The sequence below is a fragment of the Tinamus guttatus genome, unplaced genomic scaffold (genome assembly GCF_059628265.1).
Source record: "Tinamus guttatus ecotype Peru unplaced genomic scaffold, ASM5962826v1 Tinamus_guttatus_pri_ptg000046l, whole genome shotgun sequence".
Classification (NCBI taxonomy): Eukaryota; Metazoa; Chordata; class Aves; order Tinamiformes; family Tinamidae; genus Tinamus; species Tinamus guttatus.
In genome coordinates this window covers 569,091-596,427 of record NW_028288580.1, presented here as the reverse complement: position 1 = coordinate 596,427, position 27,337 = coordinate 569,091, and the positions used below count along the sequence as shown (strand labels likewise).

Here is a 27,337-nt window from a genome sequence, read left to right as displayed (position 1 = left end):
TGTCTTTTTTTCTTCTAAAACATAAAATTCAAGTGATTTTTTCTTTTATTTCACCTTGTAAACAACATACAAGTCAAAATGGACAATGAGGTAATCTATACTACAGAAGATAATTTAAAAACACTAGATAAGACACAGTATTAAAGACATATAGAAATCAGTGTTCACTTTGGTCTCTAGTATGGTTACTGTTATTATTACCACAAGCAACACATACTAGTTTAAGCCAGTCTGGTGATGTTCGTCAGCCAGTTGTTGCTTAACTTAGTAATCCAAGAGGTAGTCAAAACCATTATCCTTTGTAAAGCTGGTTACTCTTACATTTAGTTTAATGACAATGGTAGCAAATACCTTGGTACTCATCCACATTCTCATAAAAACACTACGAGAACTGCTAACGTACAGCTCTGTTTCAGGATAAAACAGAAATGTGTGTTCATAGATCAACCTCTTATTATTAGTCTACAGTTATAACAGGGATAACACAACCAACGTTTCTTAAAGAAGAGGCTGTTGATATACTAAGCAAAATAAGATTGATGCATTTAACAAGGCTCTGCTTGTTTCTAAAACAATAATCAAATCTCATTAAGACTTCTAGAAAATTAAAATCAGTGCATCTGCACACGTACATATCTTCCCAATTACTTTTATATCTAGCACAGGGGAATACATATATATTTTTTATGATAAACATTTCTTACAGATAAATTAATTAAATTAAATTTAAGACTCAGTGAGATTTCCCATGTTCTTTTATAATTCTGCTTACAAAGAATGTTACAAGATCTATAAACACTTTTTATGGGGCTCTATTCACAAAACTAAGTATGACTAGGAACTCCAGCACTGGGTGCAAAGCAAAATTGAACTGAAAAAAATGGCCTACGAAGGGAAGAGTAAAGACCCAAATGTCTTGTTTGGCACTCCCTGAAAGCTGTCTAAAAGTAAAATATTTTAGATGATAACGTAGTGCCAAATTTGCCATCAGCCAGAATAAAAAGTTATTTGGCTCTTCCTCCAAATATATGTCTTTCTGATAGCCTCATTTTTGTAGTATCTAGTATATGCCATTAAATCTCCTTGAGGGAGAATAAAAAAAAATCGCACCATGTGCCTTGTGATTAAATCAAATTGAATATTTTGGGCTGGGGGAATGGAAGGGAGAGATACTCTTGTTACAGGTTTAACCTTATCTCCAGTATTGTTAGGAGAAAAATAGATCTCTCGGAGCAGAAATTTCAACTATTTCTACTCAAGCTAGTTTCATTGTGAGGCATTCTGGCAAGGGCAGGCTGGTGAATAGGGGAAATCAGGGCTCAGCCAAGCTGCAGAATATTAATTTCATCCTTAGATACAAAGGAAAAATTCCAAACTCAAGTCAGTGCCTCCTCCTGTAAAGGACACTTTGCTTATTTGGAGCAGCCTATTGAAGGAGTATAATTATATTTTTCTAGAGCAGCCCAGTGCTAAGTAGTTACCTGCCACAGCTCATGCTGCTATGTGTTCAACTTATGCATGTATGTTTTTGTCTCTTTTTGGAGATTTATTTATTTTTTGTGAACAGTGCCCATATTCCTTTAGACAGAAAAATAAAAACTTTTGAAGAAATGTTTGGAGATTTCTCATAATTTCAAATGGATGCTTCATCTTAAACAAGTATTTGCCATAATGTATGCAGTGGTGAATTACCAGTTACATATTTAGTACAGATAAAAAGTATGTACCATAGATCAACAGCCACCTTTAAGGCCAGAGCAGCACAAAGGTGTGTTTATGCAGTAAATATGAGGTAGCGTTTTGCTGTAAACAGAATATTAACTTTATTGTCACCTATGTAAACAAAGTGGGTTTGACGTTTTTCTGTTTTTGTTTTCGTCCCCCCACCTCTCTCCCTTCCCTTCTAGAAAGGCTGAGCCCCAAAAGCTCCAACTGGAAGTCTGTGGGAGCTGTGGTTGCCCAGCCTCTCTGAAAACTCAGACCCTGTGAATATAGAGACACAAATGCTCACATAAGCAACCAATGCAGAATACCACTTCTCCATTTCACAGGAACTTAGAATACAAAATGCTGAAATCTGATCATCAGAAATGTAGGTCTATGTCAACTCAGAGGTAGTTACTAATATCAGTACATAATACTTATACAGAGATAAAAAGGTCTAAGTCTATTTGGTTTGTTCTGAGTAAGCAGGTCGGTAGACTATTCTGTAAAGAAAACACAGCATCACATGGTATATTCCCTGAGCAAAGTTCTTTGTCCTGAGTATGTTATGTAATAGTGATAACATTCTACTATATAAAAATAAAACCTTAAGCTTTCAACAATAAGATAGGGTTTGGTATGTGCTCTTAGCAGTTCAGTCTGACATTGGTGCGCACAATGATTTCAAACAGCACCACTAAAAATCTGCATGTTGAAATTATTTCCTTATCTCAGCTCTGAACTTCTTACATATAAACAGGGAATGACCAGTTTTCAAATCCACAATTGCCTATTTCTATAAGGAACTTTGGTTTAAATTTTCAAAGTGACCTAAGTTTTGCATCTTTGCTGTTTAACCTGGTTTTTACACCGGCTAGAAGTTTAAGCAATGCCACTTTGATTTGTCTACATAACTTAAATAAGTTTACTATCCTTACATAAGGCAAGGAAGTTCTCTATAGATATATCACATTCAATATCGTCAAAGGTAAGCTTTGCATTAGCATACTGAGAACTTCAGTATAAACCATCGAGATTCTCACAAACACTGGCAAGGAATTCACACAAAACAATTCTCTTGAAATTGTGCCCTTCGCTGAGGCATTTGATTACTACCTCTTTACTGAAGCAGCAGCAGCAGCAACAGTAAAAGTCTCCTCTGGCAGGACAAATGGGAAGGGGGAGGCCACGCACGGAGCCAGCCGCGTACCTGTGGTAACCGCCGGCTGCGCAACAGTTACCACAGACAGGACTCGGGCTCCCTGTAGCCCTTCGTAGGCTGCTTCTTGATTATCTGAGCTTAAACCTACCTGACTCTTTCAAGCTTTAACAGTCTATGTTTATTGCCAATGTTAAGGATTATACAGGTTTCTCTAATTAACTTACGTCTGCAATGGGATTTGTCAAAGTACGTTATTTTCCGTATGACTTGCTAATCGAGACGTTACAAATGGGACATGACTTGAAGTTTTGATAGGCTCCAACTCCATTAACCCCGAGCAAGGGCTGCAGCCCAGGGAGCCTCGCTCCGAGGCCACCAATCCCTCTCGTCTTTAATGAAGCGTGTGGTCCCAGCGCGCACCAGACAAAGGCTGCCCCGCAACGGCCGCCGGTTGGCAAGAGGCAGACCATGCCCAGGGCTTCGGGCAAGTCTGCTGCTCCCTGCACTGAAGCTGCTCTGCAGCAGGCGCCTGTTGTTCTTCACCGTATGCGTGCCGTATCGTCACGGGAGGCTGGCCGAGCAACTGCAAGTACCCATCTACCGTTATTCTTAAAGCATTATTTATCCCAGGATCATATTAGCTTTGCATTCATTTTTCTCAAAACAAAACAAAAAAAACAGACAACAACAAAAAAAAATCCCTAGGGAGTTCTCTCCATGACCTTTCATAGTAAACAAGGGTAAATCCCTTCAAATCAATGGGGACTACTTGGGACCAAAAGAAGTTGCTGCTGCTGCTGCCACCATCACCAAGGTCCTCTAAACTTTCACAGAATACAGCGGGGTAAACAGGATGGTATCCTGCTTCCACTCAGAAGGGTCTGTAACGACTTATACATTCTCCCCTACACAACAGTCATCTACATTACAATTATAACCATATTAATTTAACAAAACATTTTGAGAAACCAGCACAGAAACTACACATTCATTGTCTTTCCTGGAGCTTTAAACTCCTCATCAACAAAGGATCGTGGCAATGAGAGCCATATTCACTCATGATACTGCCCTTCACAGGCACGAGGAGGGGAAATGCATTGATACTTCATAGGTATGAGAAAGAAAATAACTCAAATTGATGCTGTGGGGATGTCTTAGTATCTTTAGTACCATATGGCAGCTTTAGAATATGAAAGTATCCTTTGGTTCAAAAGAAAAGCAACAGTCTTGATCTTAGTTCTGTGTGTGGTTTTTCAGGTTTGGTGTGGTTGTGTGAGAGATTTCTTGGATTTTCTTGTTTGCCTTTTTTTTTTTGAGTGTGTTTGAAAACAGTTTCTAAGAATGAGTTCAGGAACATTTTTGGATATGGTATCTATTGCTTCACAATAATGTATTGTGCGAGTTGGAGAGTGTTCAATGAAAAATATATATATTTATAGATATGTACACATACACACACACACACGTGCACATTCATACACAAGCACACAGAAGGTAAAACTTAACACACCCTGATCATATGTATTTTGCTTGGAGTGATTTATCTATTAAAGAAAAAAAAAATTCACAGTTCCTCAACAGTAGTTAAAATTCCAGGTCAGCTACTGATAATGAAATAATTTCCCCTGTATTGTATGAGGTAGACATCCCAAGAGGATAAAGAAAATGGAAAGTTATGACAAAAGCTCTTAAGTTTTTTTCCTTTTTTGAACAGAAGGCCCCTTTCTGCTTGGTTCTTCGGGTGATGCAGATAACTTACTTGAAGAAGCTTCCTGCGGCGACCTGCCTGACCGCTCTGAGAGCTCTGACTTTCCCTCCTGAGAATATGATGGAGATGAATAGCCGTACGTTGCTCCCCCTTCTCTCAGGACAGCAGAAGTGGAAGGCTGCGGTTCAGCTTCATGTCTTCCCTGAGAACTAGTGGGCTGTTGTGAAACAGTTTTATGGGGGCAGTTAGCCACCATGTGCATGATGCTCTGACAGTAATGGCACTTCTTTGGCTGTGGAGGTAGACTACATTCTTTAGCGTGATGATCAAGGCCACCACAGTTGTAGCATCTGAAAACAAAGACAGACAGCTGGTTACAAAATGCAGCATCAAATTGTACCATTTTCTATGTACTGTAAACTTAGCATGGACGTGCACAGGATCTGCAGGTAAAACAGTAAGAGCTCCTGCACTGATATTCCATTGCCATGGGCTAACATATATCTCACCTGTGCTTTCTAAGTCACTTGGAATGAACTCCTCTGTCACATCGCTGTCAAAAAAATACCTTTCATTCAGGATTGGATTCTGTTACCATCAATCATGTCAGTTATGACCTTTCTTCGTAAACTCTTCACTGCCCAAAATCAATTGCAACAGATCCTCACGTTTTTACCAAGACCTGTCTACTGACTGGTAAGGGCTAAGTCAAAGACATCTACAAATGCAACTAGTGCCTAACGATGTCTTTCTGAAAGTCTTTAAATGCCTCACTACCCTCAGCTGTCTATAAACTGAGCCCATGCAACCCAAGGACAACAATGCAGGTGTCCCACTGTGTAAGGGTCATCAATCAGCAGCACTGCGCAGCTACACCAAAAAGAAAACACCCCTGTTTGTTTGTTAGACACTTTTTGTTTCATGCATACCTCAGCAATAAGATGTTAAAATCCTGAATCCCCACTTGTAGTTCTTATGAAACTACAGAAGTATTTTTTCCCCCACTTCACCCCAGAACCTCTGGCAATGTCACAAAGCAGAGTCCTGGTAACACGTGTCCCACTAGAGGGCACCAAATATCCAAATATCCTGCCGTGCCGCAAGCATTTCTATTTACTCGAGTATTTATAACATCACACTCATTTGAGTGCTGATATTTCAAATGACTGACGTGACTTTTTTCAGAAAGGGGAGGAGAAGAAGCAGTCACTGAGGGCCTTCTCCTACATCTGCCCAGAGAGATGGGTTCTGGTCTTCACACTGCGAGTTGTCGCATCAGGGAGGTAAGAAAATACTAACAGTGAAGATACTCAGCCTTCCCTAGTGATGTACCTCAGGCTCTAGCAAGTCTTTCCAAAAGGACATGCTGCTTTCAAGGAGGGGAACCCAAATGTGGAGAAGATGGGTGACATTACTGGGAGGATGGAGATAACGTGGGGCAGGAGGAGCTCCTCTACTGGTCTTGCCTGGCAAAGGAAAGGCCTGCATGGAAGATGGAGGTAATTTGGGGGATCTTATGTCCTACTTGCAATAAGGCTGCAACAGACCCATCTTCTGCAAACAGAGGTTTCCTCGGGGGAGAAGGAACCCTGGACACATGTCCTTCTCTCCTCAGCTTCCCAAGGCTCAGGGAAGAAGGCGGGACTCTGCAGCTTTTCCTTCCCGTTCACCTCCACCCCAAGGGCCCACCACTGCTGAGGGACTTCATGTGGCAGACGCAAACGGTGCCTTGGTGGCAGCACCCGACCTGGGGCCTCGCTGTGCTAAAGCCAATTCTCCACGTAGGTGCACGCGCAAAAGCCGACTGCTCTAATAAAAGATCTTGCCTAAGTGCCCCAGGCTGGCATCTTCCGGCACAGATAAGGCCCGATAAGGGAAAGGAGGAAGCTAAACTTTCACAGTGCTTGTATTTCAGAGGGGTAGTAATAGCTTTTACGGTTTCAAATCAAAACAAAATAAATAAAGCTTTTGCAAGGGTCATAAAATGGGGTTTGTTTGTTTTCTCTTGAAATTCCCAAACCACATGCAAGTGGTGGTGATCCTGCGTGTCCTCTTCAAGAGCGTCCCTACCCAGAGGCGGACAAAGCGCAGAGCACTTACTCCACAGGGCTAGGAATCAGTGAAGACTTTGTTTTTGCCGATTTAAAAATGGCTAAAATATAAATACTCCTTTATTCATCTTGTTAACCTGGGGAATCTTAATGGAATCTTGAACAACTTACTGTATAATGTTAATTTATAACACATGCTAGGTATGTGAATCCTTAAAATACATTATTCAAACACACACTGGAGAGAAATAATTCTAAGCTTTCGGCATGAGGATCCTATGCTGGTCACGTTCACAGCTCAGCTTTCTATAAATACTAGCCTTTCTTCTACAGTTTCTGTTTCTTTTTTTTAAATAAATATTTGCATTGAGTGTATATAAATTAAACTCATTAACATTTAACACTTTACTGAAGAGAATTAATGCAGTGATAATGAATTTTTTGGTCCTTTTCCTTAACTATCAAATAATTTAAAAAATGAGTGCACAAATACTCAATGCCCAAAGGAGTCAACTGAAGCATTCAAAAATATGTAACCATAAATATAAAATAATGTAACATGTTTCAGCTCAAGCACACATTAAAATGTTTTAATTTTTCATCTCCCTGGGAAGTAACCAAGCTCTGATCCAGTGACTACTAGTCTATGCAAAGAAATGAATTTTACCACATGGAAAACTGCATTTACGGCCAGACTTTCACCTATGAAGTATACCTTTTAAGGAAATGCATAGTTAAGATCTGCATAGTTTATAACAAAGTTGCAAAACAGCTATTAATATTTGCAAATGAAAAAACAGCTTACATTGCCCAAGCCATGACGTCATGCACTATAACTTAGAGTCTAATTTAAATGATATACAGAACTTCACTATCCTTTCAGATGGCACTGTAATTAAATTGTTCTATCTTTCCTTAAAATTGAAACCAAACCTATTATACTGAACTCTGCACTTACAAAGCCACTGCAATACTGTATTTCAGGTGAGCTGGTTCCATTTTTACATCACCACTGCACAAGGTTTAATGTTATCTTTCAGTGCAAGATTAAGCTTATGCCTTTCCACATATGCTATTACAGAACCCAGGAAGTTATACAGAATATGAACTTTTTCTTGAATATATACATCTATATTTACAAGTCCAGTTGGTCTCTCAGCAAGGAAAAAACAAATATACAACAATTTCAACCTAAGACCAAAGCAATAAAGTTTTTTTTTCCCCTGTATGTTAAAAAATGTGTTGTTATTAAGTATTATTCATCTGATTACTTTTTTCAAAATCAATGTATTTATTTTCACATTAGTGACATGGCTTAACAGCAGTATGCAGACTTAACAGCTATTCTGCTATGATTTTCTGGCAAGCTTTCTATATATCTTTTGGAAAAAACAATAAGGAAGTAAAACTTGCAACTGGAAAGAAAAAAAAACAAGGCAAAGCAGAAAAAAAAAAAAACCTTCAAGTGTTTCACTTGCTTGCCGCTGATAAACACATCTAGGAATTTACAAAAGTGGTGTTATAATTGAGACTGTAACAAAGAATGGTGCTTATTAATATCTTGCTTATTTGATTCAAGTAGTGTACTAAAAGAAACTTGTTCATTGGCTTTTTATCTAAAAGTAGGCTATTACAGGAGTGTTCAGACACTCTGGAAATCTTGCATTTTATCTTAATGCAGACAACAGAATTTTATAGCTCTAAATACATTTGTGTTTGCTTCCTTCTCTTAATGCCACATTTATCTAGTGGATTTAGAAAAAGAAAAGTTTGAAAATAGGCTAGAGAATAGGCGGCAGCCATGGACAAATTAATGTAATCAGTCACTATGGTATGCGCAGTGCTATCCAATTCAGTGAACCATTTCACCTCACCAATTGACCAAAAACCTGCTGTCAGGGCCCCTGTTTCCACTCAAGAGGCCTCAGTCACCTTTTGCACATATATTTATCACTACATCCTACTTGCATTTACTTAAATCACTGGAAAAAATGTCACCAGAAAATAAAACTCTTCTCAGAAGCAGTCATAATTAAAAAATGATTTGGCTTTTCAGTGATGTTTTTGTCACCAGACAACTGAAGCATCTGGCTGAAGTGTTGCATTAGAATATATATGTGCTAGCCTGGGTGTGCCTGGACTTAAACAGGAGGGTGGCATTTATTCAGTTCTTTTAACTATTTATTCATCCCTTGTCAATCACTCTTACCAGGAGAGCACATCACACCCCGCTCTGAAATGCCTTCCCTCTCAAGGGATTTTCGCCAAAATGGAAATGGTCAAACCACCTCGGAGCTCACAAATGATACCACATGGCATCATCCATGCACATGGAGATATGGAATTAACCCTTTTGTTCAAAACGCTGCGACTCTTTGCTTGTCTCGGCCGTATAATCTTGCATTACAACATAATGAAACCTGATCGGATATGCGTACGCAGGCGTCTCTGTACACATAAATACACAGAACAATACAGAGCAGGCTGCTGCCCACCAAGAAAATTAACACGTGCTCATTTGAATAGGTTTGCAGAAAGTCTAAATTAGCAAAATTTTAATATTTATTCACTGCAGAAGCACCGTGGAAATAATGAACGTTAGCTTAGATGCTTTAAACATAGAAGTATATATAAAAATTACATAATGAGATGAGTAAATCACCAAAAAAGCCCTTAAAAATGCAGTTACAGTAAAAGTATCCTTTTAAAAAAAAAGCCTCAGCAAGAAATATTTGCTAAAAAAAGCAAGTCTTTTCATAGCAGGCTTTTATAATTTACCAGGTGGCTTTCACGACTGAAAAGCAACAAAAAGAAGTAGATAAAGAGATGGCAATTACCCTAACTGGAAATCCTTTCCATGCTGAAAGAAAGGTGGAGCAGGACTAGATCTTGATATGAAAAGGATGCATGTTTTAATGAAAGGAATACTTTGAAGAACTTGTCTAACTTTATATCACAATATCCAGAAGCACCTAAAAAAATATCAGCAAGAAAACAGCAGCGTCAGCACCTACTACCGCAGAAAGAGAAGGCCTACAACAAGGCTAGAAACGCTTTTTTCTCATGAATTGTTTGGGGTTTGTTACTACACTGACTACTATACGTATTACAAAGCATATATAAACAAAAAGCCTATAGAACCCACTGCAAAATACAGTATATTAATTGTAATAAGTCAGTGAGTGAAATATTTGATTTTAGAAGTAAATGCAAGGTAAAATTACACCCCAGTCTTCAGCTTTCTTTCGTTTTCTGAGATGTCAACCCCTGCCTAGGAAGCACTCACTAACCCTGTCATTTTTAAAGCAGTTGTAACACTCTCTTTGAAGCTATTTTAGCCACAACAAGCTCAGGGGGGCTAAGCAGCAAGGAGGGTAAACACGACAGCCTGTTTCTTCATGGTGGTTCCCGATACGACTGGGACAATAATCCAGTCTATATGACAAGTAGAGAATCATTTGTGTTGCTCCAAAGCATTATCCATTGGGAGAAAAAGCTTTAAAACGACCCTCATGATCAAGTCATCAAGTGGGCTTTTTTTTTGGTTTGTTTTTGATGGCGGAGAGGGTTTTAAATATCAGCCAGGGAGTGCAAAGGGAAGAAAAAACATGCAGACAGAGGAGAATGGAGGATGTCTAAAATAATTTTCTAGGACTCTTAAGGTATTCCCTTACCAGCTCCCTTTTTGTGTGCCCTTTGTGAACGGTATCAGATAATAAAGACTGCATGTTGGTGAATGGTGCTGTCTGGTAGTTTAAATGCATCGAAAAACAAGATGTTATCCTAACACCATATGTAAGTGAGAGGCTTTTCCTATATACTGAATGCCAGCTAAGCAGTGAAAAGCATTTAAAATAATTAAAGGAAATGATTAGGGGTGCACCTAAATAAACAACCTTTTTTAGCCACCATCCTCGTGATGTACCTAGAGAAATAGCAATTCTTGCAAACATGGCTTTCAGCACAGCTGCAGGGACTGCTCTAGTTTGGGTAAAAGGGACCACAGGGCTGCAAGAGGCTCCTGAGCAGCCTGGCATCGGCTGATTTGCACTTCTCTGCCTTAGGGAGAATCTTTTAATGGCTTACCCAAATCCTGGGTATTCAATCCTGCAAATCACAGACTGCATCACAGGTGACTGTAGCTGTTGCCTCAGATCCAGCATTATAAAAGGACAAATCCCCATCATTTAGCACAGGTATAACAGGAGAAACCAGCAGCTAAACATCTACCCTGGTTACTGGCTAGTCAGTTGGTTTATTTTCTTTTTTTTTCTAAGAGAGGACATTTCCTCCCTTCCTTGAAACACAACTCGCGTTCCCCATCCCTTCAGTGGCCGCATAAACCTCGGCACACGCTGGAGGCCACGCGGCCCCAGCCCCGCTCCTGCGGCCGCCCCGGGGCAGGATCCCCCCCAGGAGCTGCTGCTCGCCGGGGTGGTTCTCCTCCCCCCGAGCCTTTCCAGCAGCCCTAAACCCAGGAGAAATAAAGGCCACACGTGCTTTTTTTTCTTTTTTAAAAAAGCAGGAGTGCAGTTCAGCCCCCTCCTCCCCGCACTGCCGATCCGAGCTGCATCACGTGCGGCACGGCCCCCGCACGGCTGCAGCACTCGGCTGGAAGTGACGGCAAATAGACGTGTCCTGGCCTTTCTTCTTCTTGTTTCTTCTTTCATTTCTTTTTCTTTTTTCTTTTTTTTTTTTTTAAGATAAAATAATCAGCAAGTCAGTGAGAGATAAACAAGAAGGGTAAAGATGCACACCCTGCTCCCCACATCTTGGGGGCTTTTCCTCACATGCGTGTCTTTAGTTTTTAGTCCTCTTGGTTTATTAAGCTGCAAATTCTTAACCTGTGTTTGAAGGCAGAGAGAATACAGGTGACTTTGAAGACGGCCTAGCAGCACATCAGTATTCAAAATGCTGCTTTCAAGGCCAACTGAAACGATCTTGTTAAAAAACCTAGAGATCGGGCCCTTTTGAGTCTCACCAGAGCATTTACGGTGTGTCCAGCAAGCAATGTGACTTCACTGACAATATAATTCCCTAACCCATTAGGAACAAAATCAGTTTAATTTTAAAACCACTGTTATTTTAAGGGAAGTATATCAGGAAACAGTACTCTGTCAATCCCCTGGAAATTCAGGATGTGGTGCATCAGGACCAAAAGTAGGTTCGCCCCCATCCTGTGTCTCCAGGCTGCTGCTGGAGCCCTCAGTGAGGCAAAGCACGATGCAAAGGCAGCCTGCTGGGGAAGGTAATTGCAGGCTGCTGTTTCTGAGCAAAATTCAGCTGGAAAACGTACAGGGTGTGACCAGCTTCTTGAGATTAACAGAAAGCTCATGGTCTAGAAAGAAAGGGAGATGAAATAAAGTTAAAAAAAAATAAAATAAAATAAAATAAAACCTAAACTAAGTTATCTCTTTCTCAGCCAAAACCTACACACACAAGGATAACGGATCGGACCCAAGGCCCCTTCCTTCGCCTCGCAGGCAGCCCTGCACTCACACAAAGCCGCTTTCCATAAGGCTTCCAAAACGTGGAGGGGGAGGATATTGACACTGCTGCCGCTTGCCGCAAACAAATAAATAAGGCCACCTAATTGCAGCCTCATCAGATCGAATGGTTTTCGAGGCTGAGCTCCAGATCAATCCCTTCGCCCGTGATGGGTCCTGCTCTTTTGTCGCCTGCGGCTCCCTCCCCCTCTGCCACCCCCAACGACGGCGCTGGCAAAAAACACGTGGGGCCGGCAAACCCAGGACACCCGTGACCGAAATTCCTGAGAAATCGTGTGCTTGAAATGCACTACTGTGACTTTACTAGAAAATGTATTTTTTCCTTTTCCTTTTCCACAAAGAAACACAAAGGTGGCTCAAAATGCAGAAAACACAGCCTTTTTTTTTTTTCCTCTGCAAAAATGGAAAGGATGATACAGAGGCTCTTGCAAAATAGCCTCCATGGTGTTCCCGTTCTTCCTGTCTTTCTGTGGAATCTTATCTGTGCTCTCCACTCAGCCCTCTCCGTGGGCATGGGGGAAAATTATTTTCCCATAATTGCATGAAAATCCTCATGAAATGCATCCTCAAGGAAGAAGATTCCAGATGCGCTTCCATTTGCTACTATTAAATGCTTTTGTTTGCATTGCAAGTTCAGAACTTCTGAAATAACTATCTCCAAGTGAGTTAAAAAAAAAAAGGACATCTTTGCTCCCAGCACATCAATATGGTGTGGAAAGGATGTGCATATGCTAATGGTCTTAAACCAACCAGATAAAGCAGATGCAAGATCAGTTAGGGTTTCAGTTTATGTTTTAAACAGCCATGTCTCACAGAAATGCTATACTGTGATTGCTAATAAGCCTAATAACGTCAATCTCTCCGCACGACAAAACTGCACATGCACAGATATTCCCTACCACAAGCTGCCTTTGTGAGCCTTGATTTCTGCAGATGAAAAAGAAAAGGGGATCATTTTAAATTAAAACAGCTCTATTTGCAGTGCTTAGAAATGCAGTGCTAAGGGATATTTTCCACGGCTTGTTCTGGTGGTGAGGCTGCCACAGAGGTTTGCTGTGTTACGTCGGGTGCCAGGGTGAAGCCAGAGCTAGGTGAACCTTGAAACTGCTCCCAGCATCCCTGGAGCTCCATCGTGCAAGACCAGGAATCTTCATGGAGACGCCTCGAGCCACCAGACCATGTTGATCAGGGTGCATGTTCCCTAAAAATGGCTCCCCTCCTCCTGGGTCAGTGAGACGCTGCTCCTGAGCTAAGAAGCGTGTCCGACCTTATCTGCCTCTGCGCAGAGCCGGGGCCGGTGCTCCTGCATCCACAGACCAGCAAATCCACGGATGAAATAAAAGGGCAGCGGGTAACTGCAAATTAATTATTTAAAAATGCCATTCCCCTTTTGTTCCTTATCTTGTCACCAACACCAGCACCAAAAGGAAAATGCAACTGATTGCAGGTCTTCTAATCCCTCTCTGATACAGTAGCAAGCAGCAAATGGCATCCTGGCAATAGTGGGAGGAGGAGGAGGAGGAAGAGGGGAAGGAAGACTCATCTGGGAGTTTATAACCCATTCCTCTTCCCCAGACCTCCCTCTCCCAAAGGCTGAGGAAGAGGATAGGCAGCTATAGATCTCCTGCATGCTGCTGCCCCTCAATTCTTACAACTCAATACTGGTTTGTGCAGCAGCCATTCTCTGGAGATGAAGCAGGGATATGAAGAGGCTCTCTTTTCTCTTTTTCTTTAAATAGCTGTCAGTAGATTTTCTTTTACAAACTGCTCTTTCCCCTTTTGGAAATTACATATAAAATGGTACTTAAATGACCACTATTACTCCTGCAAGGTCAAAAATGATACAGCCTTTAACTGGAGGATCATTTCTTATTCCTGACAGGAAACATTTCCAAGCCTACCTCATGCAGTACATCCACACAAAGGAAAAACATTGAGGCTGCATAAATCAGTGTAAATATTAAACTTTCTAACTTTGGAACATCTCACATTGCAACCTTAACAAAACATTTATAGCTTTATATTAAAAAATAGAGGTATACTAGTACACATATGCATTTCTCTTCCCCCACCCAGCACATAAAATATATCTGATGGTGTAAAACAAGTAAAATAAATTTCAATGCATCTAGCATGTTTAAAAAAAAAGGTTTTAGAGTCATTTCACTTGGGGTGTCTGCTATAAATCGGTATTTCACACTCATATACCTACAGCAGGTTTCTGAAATGTCCTGCAGGAGGAGTAGGGACTGACACAGTATTCTCAAAAAAGTTAAAATTATTTAATTCACTGAAGGAGACAACTTGCATGAATATACGCTTCACCAAGTGCTAAGGATTGCAGGACTTGTCCAGAAACTCACACCCCCATTTCATTCTTCAGAAATACAAGGACTTCTCTGCTTGACACATTCACTCTTGGGAGACCAAGCCAGTTATCTCTATAGGGGTTTCTTCCCTTGCTTGTTGGATTGACAAGAGTAAGTCATATCACACGCAATGCAAACAGGGCTTCCTTTTTTTGAACTTTGAACAAGACAGCAACAAACATGATGGGTGCTTTTTCCTTGATCTGTAGGTTCTCTGCTCAGTACCTGTGAGAACTAGGGCATTCCCATGGCCACATCTGACCGATAAGGGAAATGTGCATCACTCTCATCTACTGACTGAGGATGAAAGCAGTCTGTTCTTCATTCATTCTTACCAACCTGTGCCTTAAGCTGTCCAAAATGGACTAGCTCCATTCATTGATGTTATCACTAAATGGTTGTGTTCAGCATTTTCTGTAACACGTTTTTAAGCTGTTTTCAACATTTTAAAGAGAAATTTTAATCTTAGCCCTTTTGAGCCTTTTCACATCAAAATGCAGGTGCAACAGTGAAGTGCTAGGAGAGGATTTCAGCGGCAACAGGATTAAAGCTCAAACTATAAGTGTCTAATTCCCACTTCAGATAGGTATTTCTGTTGTCCAACATTCCCTGAACCCTGAGAATAAGAAGTGAAATATTTTGCACTATTTTCTACTATTCTACCCTACTTTACCACCGGATCTATTTTGTCTGTTAATTCTCTCTGTCATAGTTTACATAAAAAAATCAGAAATACAGTGGTGCATATAAAGACTGGAAGCACACTGAGGCAGAAAGGACTACACATTTTTAATGCAAGCCCTTCATTTGCCAGGGATAAATCTCCCCTCTGGATGGGGGTGGAAAGGGGCATCTCTGCAATCACTTTGGCGAAGTATCCCCAGGCCAGCAAGAGGCTGAGTTTCTGTGGGGGGAATGGTTATGCGTTGTTCAATTTAGGAGTGCAAATCCTGACTTCTAGCAAAATAAATGACTATGTAGCTATTCTGCTAGCCTGTCTCCCCCACTCCAATCCCCAACCCCAGGAGCTAGGGGCAGGTTAAAAGATCTGGAAACGGGACTGGGATATGCTGTAGCGACTAAGAATGAACACAGAATGTGTCAAATCTATAGACGTCCACCGGCTGCTCGCCAGACATCTCAGCTGGCTATAACTGGCTATAAGACCTGCTCTGGGTGACTGTTCAGCCATAGCACTGTGAGGTTATGGCGTGAATGCTAACCAGTCAGTGAGCAGTTAATTACTTCCAGTGACAGGGAAAATTGAGAGGACCCTTCCCCCATGAGACCCTAACATATTGCAGCTAAACCACCTGGAGACGTGGAGTTGAACCCACAGCTAAATAAAGAACTGGATCTTTTGTACCAGCGTGGATAAATGCCTGTTGCTAGCTAGTGAGGAGGGGAGATGGCCAGCACACACAGCAGATTGGCACAGACTGGAGCAGGGCCCCTCTCCCCCACTCTTCTCATGCCCAGTTTCCCTCCCACTTCATCATCTCCTTCCCTATACCTCGTACTGCTGCTTCAAGCACTGGGTGTAATCCTCCTGGAACAGGTCAAACACTGCTCTTCCCCACGTAAAGTCAAATAAGAAAAAACCCTGTATCTTACCTACAACCTATTACATCCTCTCAAAGGTCTCATCAACAACCATGTGAAGGTCAGGACAGTCTCCTGATGGAGGAATGACTTGCCTCCAACCTGTATTTCATATAACAGCACTTCTAGGTCCACGGCAATCAGGTTGGTTTAAAGCAAGCTCACCAGTTTGGGCCACGCAAGTGAAAGAAGGGCTTGGAAAACAACCTTGATAAGTTTTGCAGGACTCAGCAGTAAGCTAACACACTACATTGCTGGCTGCCTGATAGAAACCCTGAGTCATACAAGACACTATGTAGGCTGCAGCTATATGAGAATTTTTAGCCTCTTCACAGCATCCAAATATTGAATCTAGGAACCCAACTCCTCCTATGTAGTTGAAAATTGCAATACTTTTTTGGCCATGGAAGACCAAGGCCCAGACCTCTAACAGTCTGACACTTAATTCCCACACTATTGCAGGATGCTTCCTGGATACAAAGTGTTTATTAAACTAGCCTCACTTCTGAAAATGTGAAAGGCCCAATAGCCTTGATCCCGAATTCTGCCCTTTTGACCCTCTTCATTACAAATGTCTAATTCTAAACATCTGAAATACCTGGAAATAACTGATTCCAAATAACTACAGAGCACAGGGAGACTGTGGCCCCTACCCAGGACACTGTGCCTCCAGCACAGTCCATGAATTTCCCTTAGGAGAAGTCTTATCTTTCCCAGGCTTTCTGTAGCAAAAAATGTCCTGAGTGAGGCAGAGCAAATACAGAAGGAACATTTGGGGAGCTAGACCTGAAAAACAGATGCTAATAGTGGACTTCCAGAGGATTAGTTTGTGGGGTTTTTTTAAGTGAAAGCAGCTGGAAATCATAGTGGGAATTTCTCTTGAAATGCTAATGCAGTTTGCAGAACACGAAGGAAGGAATGGCCTCTTCCTAGAGTCACCAGAATAGGAGAAATGGTCTCCACTGGCTAAGGTGCTTGCCTCAGACACGGGAACAAGGTATCAGTTTTCTTCTCTGCCACAGGCTTCCTATGTGACCCTGTCATGTAAGATCAAATGTTTACAGGTATTTACATGCCTAACTCTTGTTGACTTCAGTGTCAGCCGGGTTCCCCATTGCTTTGAGGACCTAAGTCTGTGTCCCTCAGGATTACACCTGTGAAAGCAAGGAAGTAAATATATTATGATATGACAGTGTCCAATATTATGGTGATCATGCCACAGATTAATAGGAATTCAGTGAATGAGAGCTGGAATCAGTTACTTCCTGGATTCTGCATAATATATCCAATCTTTAAATGAACCGTCATGAATGAAACTGCAGTTTTCCACAGATTCTAGCGTTGCTTAGTGCCACAGTTGAGGTTCCTTTGGCTTCCTATCCAGACAGTATTTAGTGGTCTCCTAACACCATCTCCAGTTTGTAGTCCAGCGTCCAGGTCCTGGTGCAACTGCATATGCAAAGACTATGTCCTGGTATCTACCTAAGACATGCCTCACTACAGCAAGAGCTGCAGAACAAGCCTTCATTACAAAAGCATCTTTCACTCTAATTCCAACGTTTTCCTCCCATGTCTTTCTGCAGTGACAATTAAAACCACACAACTGTTTGGTTTCACAATCCATCAAGACATGGTTTGCAGAGAACGTCACTTCTAATACATGAAGTAGAATGCAGAGGAAAGAAAATCCTTTTTGCCTTGCTGAACAGCTTCCTACACACCTACAACTAAATATAACTATAGGGGGGCACTCGGGAATGAAAATATCTGTTCTTCAGCTTACTTGTTCTATTTTGAGTTGCAGTAAGTAGAAACATCAAGGGAGGCAATCCCTTTCAGAGAATGGGATTTGATGTTCTCAGATGAACACCTGACATGGTTCCTTTTATTCTTTTATAAGCAACAAACAGCCGCAGAGATTTTTTTTTACAGAACACTAGTTCCTGCCAAAGTATTTGTTTTTCATTTAAAACACAGAAGTAGACCCAGTTTTCCTCTTTCACCTCACCCTGCTGGAGTCGCAGTCTCCTCCAAGCCCAGCCTGAAGCCCAGGGCTATGACACGAAAAGTGGGAATCGTAGATGTGAATCCTTCCCCAGAAGGAGGCATCTGGTGCTGCAGGCCCATAGCTCAGTGCCTCCCCTGGAAAAGCTGCAGAGGGGATCAGGGAGTGCACGTTCCTGCTGTGCACAGCTGGGTTGAAACAACTCTCTGTGGATTCACACTGTGAATTGGGCTGCTGAAGTGGTCGGAGTTAATTCATCCCTTTTTCCCGGTCCACACTCCATGTTTAACTTGGCTCTCACATCGCACCTCCACACTCGAAGTAAGCCCATAAACCACTACACTGGAGCACTGCGGCTGTGATAAACACCGGCAGAAGGGAGCAGAAGGAGCCGCGAGGTGGGTTTGCTCTCATCCTGACAGGCTATTGCCAGAAAAACTGTAATGCGGAACTGCACCCTGCACCCATCTCAGACTTTTTAGTGCTTATAGCACAGAACGAATCAAAAAAATGGCTTTTATGATGTTTGGCACAGTGCCCGTTATTTGTAGAAATCTGTCTTTACACAAATTATATTGTACTTTACTTGGTTTAATGAATATGTCAATCATTATATTTCATTTATCTTATCTGCATCAGTAAAAGTGGGTGTGAAGGATGTACAACAGACTTGCACAAAGCAAAAAAAAAAGGGAAAGAAGAGTTATATTTAAAAGAAACTGAGACAAAAGATGTAGATGTTGAACTTAGTTTGGTAAATGGGGTGGCTGCAGCTGAATGGCCTTTCAGCTGGAGACAATGAGCTAGAAAAGAACTTAACTGACTAAAAAAGGGAACTGTGTTGGCTGCAAAATGTGCTTTGAGTCAAACACAGTCTGCGGAGATGCATATATAATTTTTTTCCTCTGCTAAGTTAAGTATGTTTTCACACCATAACTCTATGCATTCTGCATAGAACCAATCAACCTTATTTCAGGTCAACTAATCTTTTTGTGAACCGTCCCTTTACTTACACCTAGCATCACTTGGGCATTTCCTGCATTACACACATGGAAGTACTACTTGTAACTGGGTAGTTTCCCTTCTAGAAACCTTTTGCAGATTCTCCTTGCTGTATTATTCTTTATTCATTTCCCTTCATTCAGGTCTCAGCATAGCTTTCTGAGTATTTTCTTTTAGAGGCTACTGTGAAGATAGGTTCTGGGTAAACAGCTGCTGCTCATGGATGGAGAGCGGTTTGGTAGTCAGAAGTGGAAGAGAGAAGGGAATAATAGCACTGGTTTGTGCCCAGTCAGTCATGAGATGACTTCTCAGCTCCAATTACTTTGCCTGTGGTTCCCTCAAATGCAGCAAGCAGAAAGCTTTTAAAGATGACAGAGGGGCTCGACAGGTTTGACATGCTGGGCCTGTAGTGGCACCTCATGTAAACCATGACTATGATTATAGCACTATTATGTTTACAGTCAGAAATTAAACTGGTGTTTAAGGATGCTCCTAGCTTCTTAAGAGATATGAAAGGGCAGCACAGATCTGATATTCAGCTGGAAAATTGAGAAAGGAGAGGGATAAACAAAGAAAGAGAGGGGCTCAGTCGCATCATTCCCTCTCCTAATGACATATTCCTGAGGTGGAAGGTGCTCACCTTCAGTGAACCTGGCTCCCATTGGCAATGTCTGGAAACCACTAAGCAACGTTAGAGCTGTTGAACAGTAGTGAGACCTGATGCCAGGTCATGGAGTGGCTTTCTTGACATGTTCAGGTCACTGACCACAGGGATACTGTGCACAGAAAGATCCCTCACAACTGGAAGGAGGAAGCTCGAAAAAGGCTCCTTGCTCAGGGCCTTTCTAAGAGACACTGCTGATGTAGCAAGGAAAACACAGTTAAAAATATATTCTACTTTTACTGTATGCAATTTTAGCTGTTAGCTTTAGAAGGTGTGTAAAGGTCTGCTGTATAATTTAAACTTATATATGGGGTGAAACACAGGCAAGAGAGAAAGACAGGTTTATTGTAGTACTTGTAGTTGAAAAATGTACCCTACTCTGGATCCACCTTTGCACCTCAGTAGTAATAACAGATGTATTTTCACTATCCTTCACAATACAGAGCTGGCGAAAGAAGAGCTTAGCAAGATATGCATGAACTTCAGCTACCCTGCATCTTTACCACAAAGTTAACCGCTCAAATGCTGATCTTACAGATCATGAAGCAGCTTCACAATTGAATGATCAACTTTGATATTCATTCAGTGAGATTAGTAATGACTTAATCTTTACTCAGGAACAGGAAAACCTATCGAATGGTCAGGTTCTCTTCAAGCACCTCAAAGCTGAGAGACAAAGAGTGCAATTTCTACAATATGCAGTAACAATTCCTCTGCTTTATTAAACTGAATAGCATGGAAACTAACAGGCCACCATGGATTGATATATATTGTGGAAATATTCTCTGTATCATGAATCTAATCAACACAAAATAAAAGGCAGAAAAATTATGACTTCACCTCCACTAAGTATAATAACAAGTAAATAAGTCGATAATCGCCAAAATTATCATTATGATGTAATATTAACAGAATACTGCTAGATACTCCAAGATATTAGGTGCAATACTTTATAAAAGGTCACTGTTTTTTCATTGACAAATGACAGAAAACTGTATAGTCAAGTACACGTACACCATGGGAGTCTAAGGATTCAATATTGCTTGAAAGACAAATCGGTTGCCGGATGAAAAAAATCATCAATTTTGATGAAAAAGAAAAACAAATGAAGAATATCATGTGAAGGGTACCTAACCAGAGTTGTCATGAGCTCAGGCAAATAAAAGAGGCCTCTCCTATGCTTTGTATTGTGAAGTACAAGCTTGAGTATTAAATTGTTGATGAATGGTGATTTATTCAGTTTATTAACGCTTCCAGTTATGATAAACATTATTAAAACCTATTGAAAGGTATGAAAATTTGTTTTAGCTAAATGTATGTTTGGGTCATATTTAAAAAAAAAATGTTTAATTTTAAGTACTTTGTTGTCTCTAAAAACTGAAAGCTTTGCATCAGAATACATTTCTATGTGTCAATATCCAATCAGCCTAGATGTGGATAGGAGTTTTCACGTTATCCTATCATAAATTCTGCAATATGTTATGCAACATTTCTCAGGCCTCTAATAATTTCTGTTGTTAGTTGAATCTAGTTGCTAATATTACTGTGTCCTCAAAATATTTAAACAAGATTTGACTGTAATTCTAATTTGCTAACAAGATTTCTTTTGTTGTGATTTAGTCAAACAAAAGCTGTGCTCTCCAACAAGCACTTCTATCTAAATTATTACCTATCTTTCAGAAAGCATCAGTACCAAATTTGTTTACCACAAACATTAGGAGCCCCTTGCCACATGCATTTAGAACTGTGCTCCCTCCAGCCCAGCCCCGCAGTTAAAGCATCTGAAGTGTAAATTGTGTGTGACACCGCCAAGGAAACCCACTTTACGTTAACCTTGTTAAGGCTGAGCCAGATGGAACCTCAGAGGCCACCCATTGTTCGGGGCTGCATTTTTGTGTAATGCCATGGTGTAGGTCCATAGGGCCTCATGAATTCCCCTCCTCTGAATATATGCTCTGCTGTTAAAGGCACTGAAAGGATCAAGCTCTGCTCTGAGAGCAGCTGGCTTTGTATTTTTTAATGGTTGTTAGCAGCAGCAGCAGGTCTCTTCTACTCCCTCGTTTTCACCCTGCCCTTCTTAAAATCCCAGATCTATCAGTCCCTGAGTGAAACCAAACCCTAACTGTGTCCTATGAAGCACATCATACTTTGCTCAGTTGCTTTTCTCCTTTACTCACTGCAATTTCTCATAATCTTCCTGACAGCCTCAGATCCTGACCCAGCAGTTCTTAATTATATGAATAATTGCCACTGACTTCATCTGCAGTTGGGCCCTAATTTGCTTCCTATGCAAACAAGATATTTTATGATGAAGTTCTAATGATAATGTGCAAACCATTGCATGCCTATTTTTTGTTCAAATTGTCACCTTCTCAAAATCTGATAGTATTTCCCTGTCTTGTGCTCTTCCTGAGTCTTAAAATGAGAATGGATTTTTGTAGAGTATTGAGTAAGGACATTACAACACAGACTCCTTAGTCTGGGAATTAAAGGAGTGGGAAAACCTGTGCAGTGTTAGATAACAAGACCTATCTGTACAGTGTTTGTGATGCAAAAGGTAACATTTTACAGAGCCTGAATCCAGCAACTTAAGACTCCAGTGGAAAACTGCAATGCAGGTAACACAGGTAGTGAAGAAACACAGGATTATACCTAGCCTTTTAAGCTAAGTTCGCCTGTGGTGGGACAGACTGTGGTAAGGAGACAGGAGGACTGGTCTCCCTATTTACTGTAGACATGGTGCGTGCTGTTGTAAATGGGATAAGAAATGTGTAAAACCACCCTTTGAGCCTCATTTCTCATCTTTTCTTTCCCCAAGCTCCTCTAAGACAACATCAGGAAGAGCAGCTTATCCTCTGCCAGGCATGACCCAAAAGCAGGAAAATGCCAGGCAAACTGCTTCCTGGTGTTCCTATAATTTGACATAAAAGCTTTGGGCAACCATGGCTGGCTGCCAAGGGGGAAGAACAATTAACTAGGGAACTGCAGGAAAGACACATCAGCAGGAAAAGCAGGACATAATAACCTCCACTTTTTCCCTACAGCAATGAGGCCAGCTTAAATTCTGTCCCTCGCCCCTTTATCTTTTACATAAATAGCAGGGTGCAACTTAGGAGAGTTATTTTTAACTTGAACATTTTTCTTTTTCATAGAGCTGTCCGCAAGGGCCACAACATGTTACCTTGATGCGATGAGGGCTCAGTGGGATACATGGCACAAGCCATGGCAGTTTCACAAACACCATGTTGTTCAAAACAGATCTAATGCCAATTCATAAATCTCAGGGGAGGAGGAGAGGTTCAAAGGCAAGTTTGTGCATCACAGTTACTTTAACTAATGATTTCTTCTTTATGCACTATAACAGATCTTTTTGGAAGGCCAAACGGATTACATCTAGTGCATTTTCATTGTCTAAGAAAACAAAAATCATCTAGTTAACAAAATACAATTGCGAGGTAAGAAACAATTTACCTCTGGTAGTGTAAGCTACACTTTAACCAGTTAGAAATTCTTCCAGATCCTCTCTATTAGAGGTATGATACATCTCAGCACATCTGCAGTGCATCTTTCAAGGACAGAGACTAGCTTGCTGCTTTTATTCCCTTCTTCAACCAGGAGTTGCTATCCCCAAGTGAGAGCTGTTAAAACCCCTGGGCTGATGTGACACTTGCTACTTCTGCAGTCTCCCAGAGTGGAGAGCATTTGGATCCCCTAATTTGAGCACTTTAAACTTCCTTGAGGCTTCGTTTCTTTCAGAGGCAGCCGTTTGCACCTCCGCACCTTATCCTACCTCTTGCCTCCAGGCTTAACATCACACACGTACGTAAGAGCTGCAAAATTCTTTCTATGAAGTCTAGTACAACTTAATCTAGTTGGTAACTTTCCTATGGTGCTGAAGATAAGAAAAGCTTAAGCTGTCTTGTAGGAAACTTAAAGAAAGGGGGGTTAATCGATAGATCACAACTTTAGCCGCGAATATCATGTCTTCAGTAAAAAAGGTATCCTGACTATCAAAAATTATTTTAAAAATCTGGATCAAAGCTTCCTTTTAATGCATTTTTTAATGTCCCTGGCAATTGTGGGCAATTGACAGACTTGCAATAAAACTACTTTATTATCTCAGCATTGGCAATTTGGCTTTATATAACATATATTTCCAATTGATAGGTATTTATGGATAAGTTTTGAAGACTGGCTGTCTTCTCGTTCACAACATTTGCAGTTATAATTAATGCAACAGAGGTAGAAAAAAAAATAAACAGATCACTTGGAGGAAGCTGGTAAGGAAGGAAGAGCTCTGTAACTATATAATATGCTGTACTCCCCAGAGCCTATGGCTCAGATCTTCAAGTTTTGAGGATTAACTGCTCAAAGGGAGAAAGAAAAAAAAAAAGTGTATTGCTCTGTCATACTGAAATTCCAAACTAGAAATTAATGGTAAATTAAACTTGTTTTTTGCGGCTTTTAAAGGTCCCTCTGAGTTTAAACTCAGGAGGATGTCAGAAACACAGGGATGGGGAATGTCGCTCACATTTCCAGTCACTTCCAGGCTTCCTGGTTAGTCTTAAATAAGCAATGTGTTTCTGAACGTCTCAGTTCTCCCTGTCTCCTCACTTCACAGTTAACAAATGAGTTAATGGTGTGGGGGCACAAAAGTACCTAAAATAGGTGGGATTTGCTCTCCCCACCCTGTTTTCCTTCCCCAGTCAGGAAAACCACAAGCTGCCGTGCTGCTAGCAGCACAGAACATCATTCTTGCAGAGAACTGATGTGGAATGGAGTCATTTAGTTCAGATTTGCTTGGTGGTTTCGAATAGCAAAGGAACACACCCCAAATCCTTCGTAAGGTGTTGCCTATGCCTGTTTATACCAATGGCCATCACCGATGCCCACAAACAACTCTGTTTTGGGATTTGTGTTCCTGCCTCTGTCCTTCGCTGAACCCGCATGGGTTCCTAAACAGCCACCTGCCATCCGTGGCAGCAGGACTCCCATTGCTCGCAGCACGGGAGCCCAGGGCCACCAGCGCTTTGCAGGGAAGACCTCGGCGGCACTGACCAGAGAGCAGAGCGGGCTTCATGCCGCCTCTCTCCTACGGTTTCGTGTTACGGTTAAACCAACCGAGCGCTGAGCCGCTATCAAGAGCTGCTCCACCACCACCACCCTATCCTCTTTCACTGCTTCTCGGTGCTTTCTTTGCAGGATTAGTTTCTCCCGGCTTTGCTCCCTGAACTGGCTCTCTGTGGGATTAGATCAGCATCACCGACCCCGCGGGGAGAGGAGCTGAGGTTTGCTGTGGGGTTCCCGGGAGGCAGGGCAGCCAGGCAGCTTGCTGTAATGTGAAACGGCACCCTTCGAGAGGATACGCTTGCGGAATTAGAGGCAGCAGCCACTTCTTTTAAAGATACAGTCACTCTACAGGAGAAAATAATGAATAGGGATTAAATTTGTTATGTTGTCCAGTGCTTAGAAATCCCTGTTTCTTCTATATATATACACAGCTCAGTGGAGACAAATAAAAAAATCCTAGTATGTTTTAATTCTAAAACTACTGATGCACCATTTTCTGATTTTTTTTATTATTTTCGGCTTCACAGGGGCTCTCGAACAAGGAAAAACATCCTAAAAGGCATCACTTGTGAACTATAAAAAATATTTGGACTGTGAAACACAACTGCCTGAATCTTTGGGTTGACTGTGAAGGACATTTTTGGCAAGCCTGAATTAGGTATTGTGTCTGCAGAGGACACAATACATTAGCTTTGTGTCTGCAGAGGAGGTAGTGTGTGAAGAGGAAGAATCCCAGAACACGGTTAGGTACTAATGGACACAAGCCCAAGATACCAAACCAGGTGCTGTAAGTTTAGGATCTAGATATCCAGCAGAAATAATTTACAAACACATATAAAGGGGAAAAAAAAAAATCACAGGACGTTCATAACTTGTATGATAACCTAAATGTGTACATTTACTGCCTGTTTAAAGAACTTCTCCATTCATTAAATTATGGACATCATAAACTGTAAGTTAACCCCCAAACCCAAAGGAATCTGTCTCGAATTCCCCTTAAACAAAATACGTTTTTGGGACTGTTTCGTGGCCAGGGCCTCCCTCAGCTCTGCAGAGGGTTGCCCGTGTGCTGAGGGCACGTGTGGGGGTAGCTGCGCTTTGTGAAGCAGCGCCCACTAGACATGTCTGCCAGCCCGCACCTTCCTCCCACCGAGGCTCTGTCTCTGCAGAGCGGGGCTGCACCAGAGGCAGAACTCAGCGGTTGTCACCTACTGCCACGCAGGTCTCCAAGGCTGCATCCATTTTAGCATCCTCAGGAGAACTCCCCTGGCTGGATTTCCTGACCATGCAGGTGGGCTCTGCCTTGGCGCACATTCAGCAGCGTCACGAGCGGCCTGCCCGCGATGCCAGGAGGGGAACCGCGCGTTTCGCAGGACTGCGCAGCACACGGCCTCTCCTCGGAGGACCGACTAGGAAAACGGGAGCCGCCGCCTCCACCTCCAGCAGGGCAACGGCCCGCGTGCACGGCCTCTTTCCCTCACCACACTTCTCGCACCGTCGCTCTTACTGGCTTTCAGGTAACGGGCACTTTTCCAACACACGTGTCTGTGCACGCATGGAGTGTTTGTAGACCCTGGGCAGCTGCAGCCACCAAGTCAGGAGCCTCAAGGCAACCCGAACAAGCCCTGGTAGAGAGCGGTGTCACATTTGAGGAGAGCCTCGCCTCATGGCAATACAAAATATGCACATTAAAGAAGTTACTCAACCTATTCCTCACCTTCCTGGGGAAATAAAAATAAAATTAAATAAAAGGATAAAAGAAAAGCAAGAGCTACAACATTCCTGAATCTCAGCAGAAATGAACTAACAGACCCTGGAAGTTACCCATTCATGAAATCATCTGTTCATGGACAGCACTAGCTCACAAGTGGCCCTGCTGCCTTGATCTTCATCAGGAGGCAAGCGCTGCCCACCTTTAATCTGGTTGGCCCCAATCCCTGCTTGTCCCACAACCTACAACCTGGCTCCTGCCTGGAAAGCCCACTCAGCACGCTCCCCATCCCACCATTCCCTTCCAGCCCAGCTCTGCTCCCAGGCACTGCAGGCAGTTTGGACTTACTCATATGCAGGTACTCCTGCCACTACAGAGGCTGAAAACTTTAAAGAAATAAGGACTCTTAAACTGACAAACTTGAACTATCCTTTAATAAGATAACACTTTCTTGGGGGGAGAAGGGGAAACAGGCTTATTTTAAGTCTTCTCAGTGAGAACCACCATGAAGCAGTCCCTGTGGATTTTTTTCTTTTTAATAAATGGGAATCTGCTTTAACACAACATTTGCAAATTAAATGAAAACAGATTTATATGCCACACACAAACTGCAGTCCTCTACAGTGTAACAAAAGATGCAAGCTTAAGCAAATTTACCACCTGCTACTATAGAGAGGGAGCATGGTGATATCCTGTTCCCCATCCAGCATCTCATTATAGCAGCTGGATGTTTCCACTACAGTAATTAGTGTGCTTTACAATGCATATAGTGCCATCATTAA

General features: G+C 41.8%; 1 protein-coding gene across 2 annotated transcripts in view; it reads right to left on the bottom strand.

Annotated features, from left to right (window-relative positions):
• Positions 1-3,960: 3,960 nt before the first annotated feature.
• Positions 3,961-27,337, bottom strand: part of LIN28B (lin-28 RNA binding posttranscriptional regulator B) — an 84,447-nt gene continuing 61,070 nt past the window's right edge. For both annotated transcript variants that reach the window (XM_088538336.1, XM_088538340.1), the window contains exon 4: positions 3,961-4,924. In XM_088538336.1, coding sequence (XP_088394462.1) covers positions 4,555-4,924 — 370 coding nt within the window. In that variant the 3' untranslated portion in view covers positions 3,961-4,554. The remainder of the gene's footprint in view (positions 4,925-27,337) is intronic.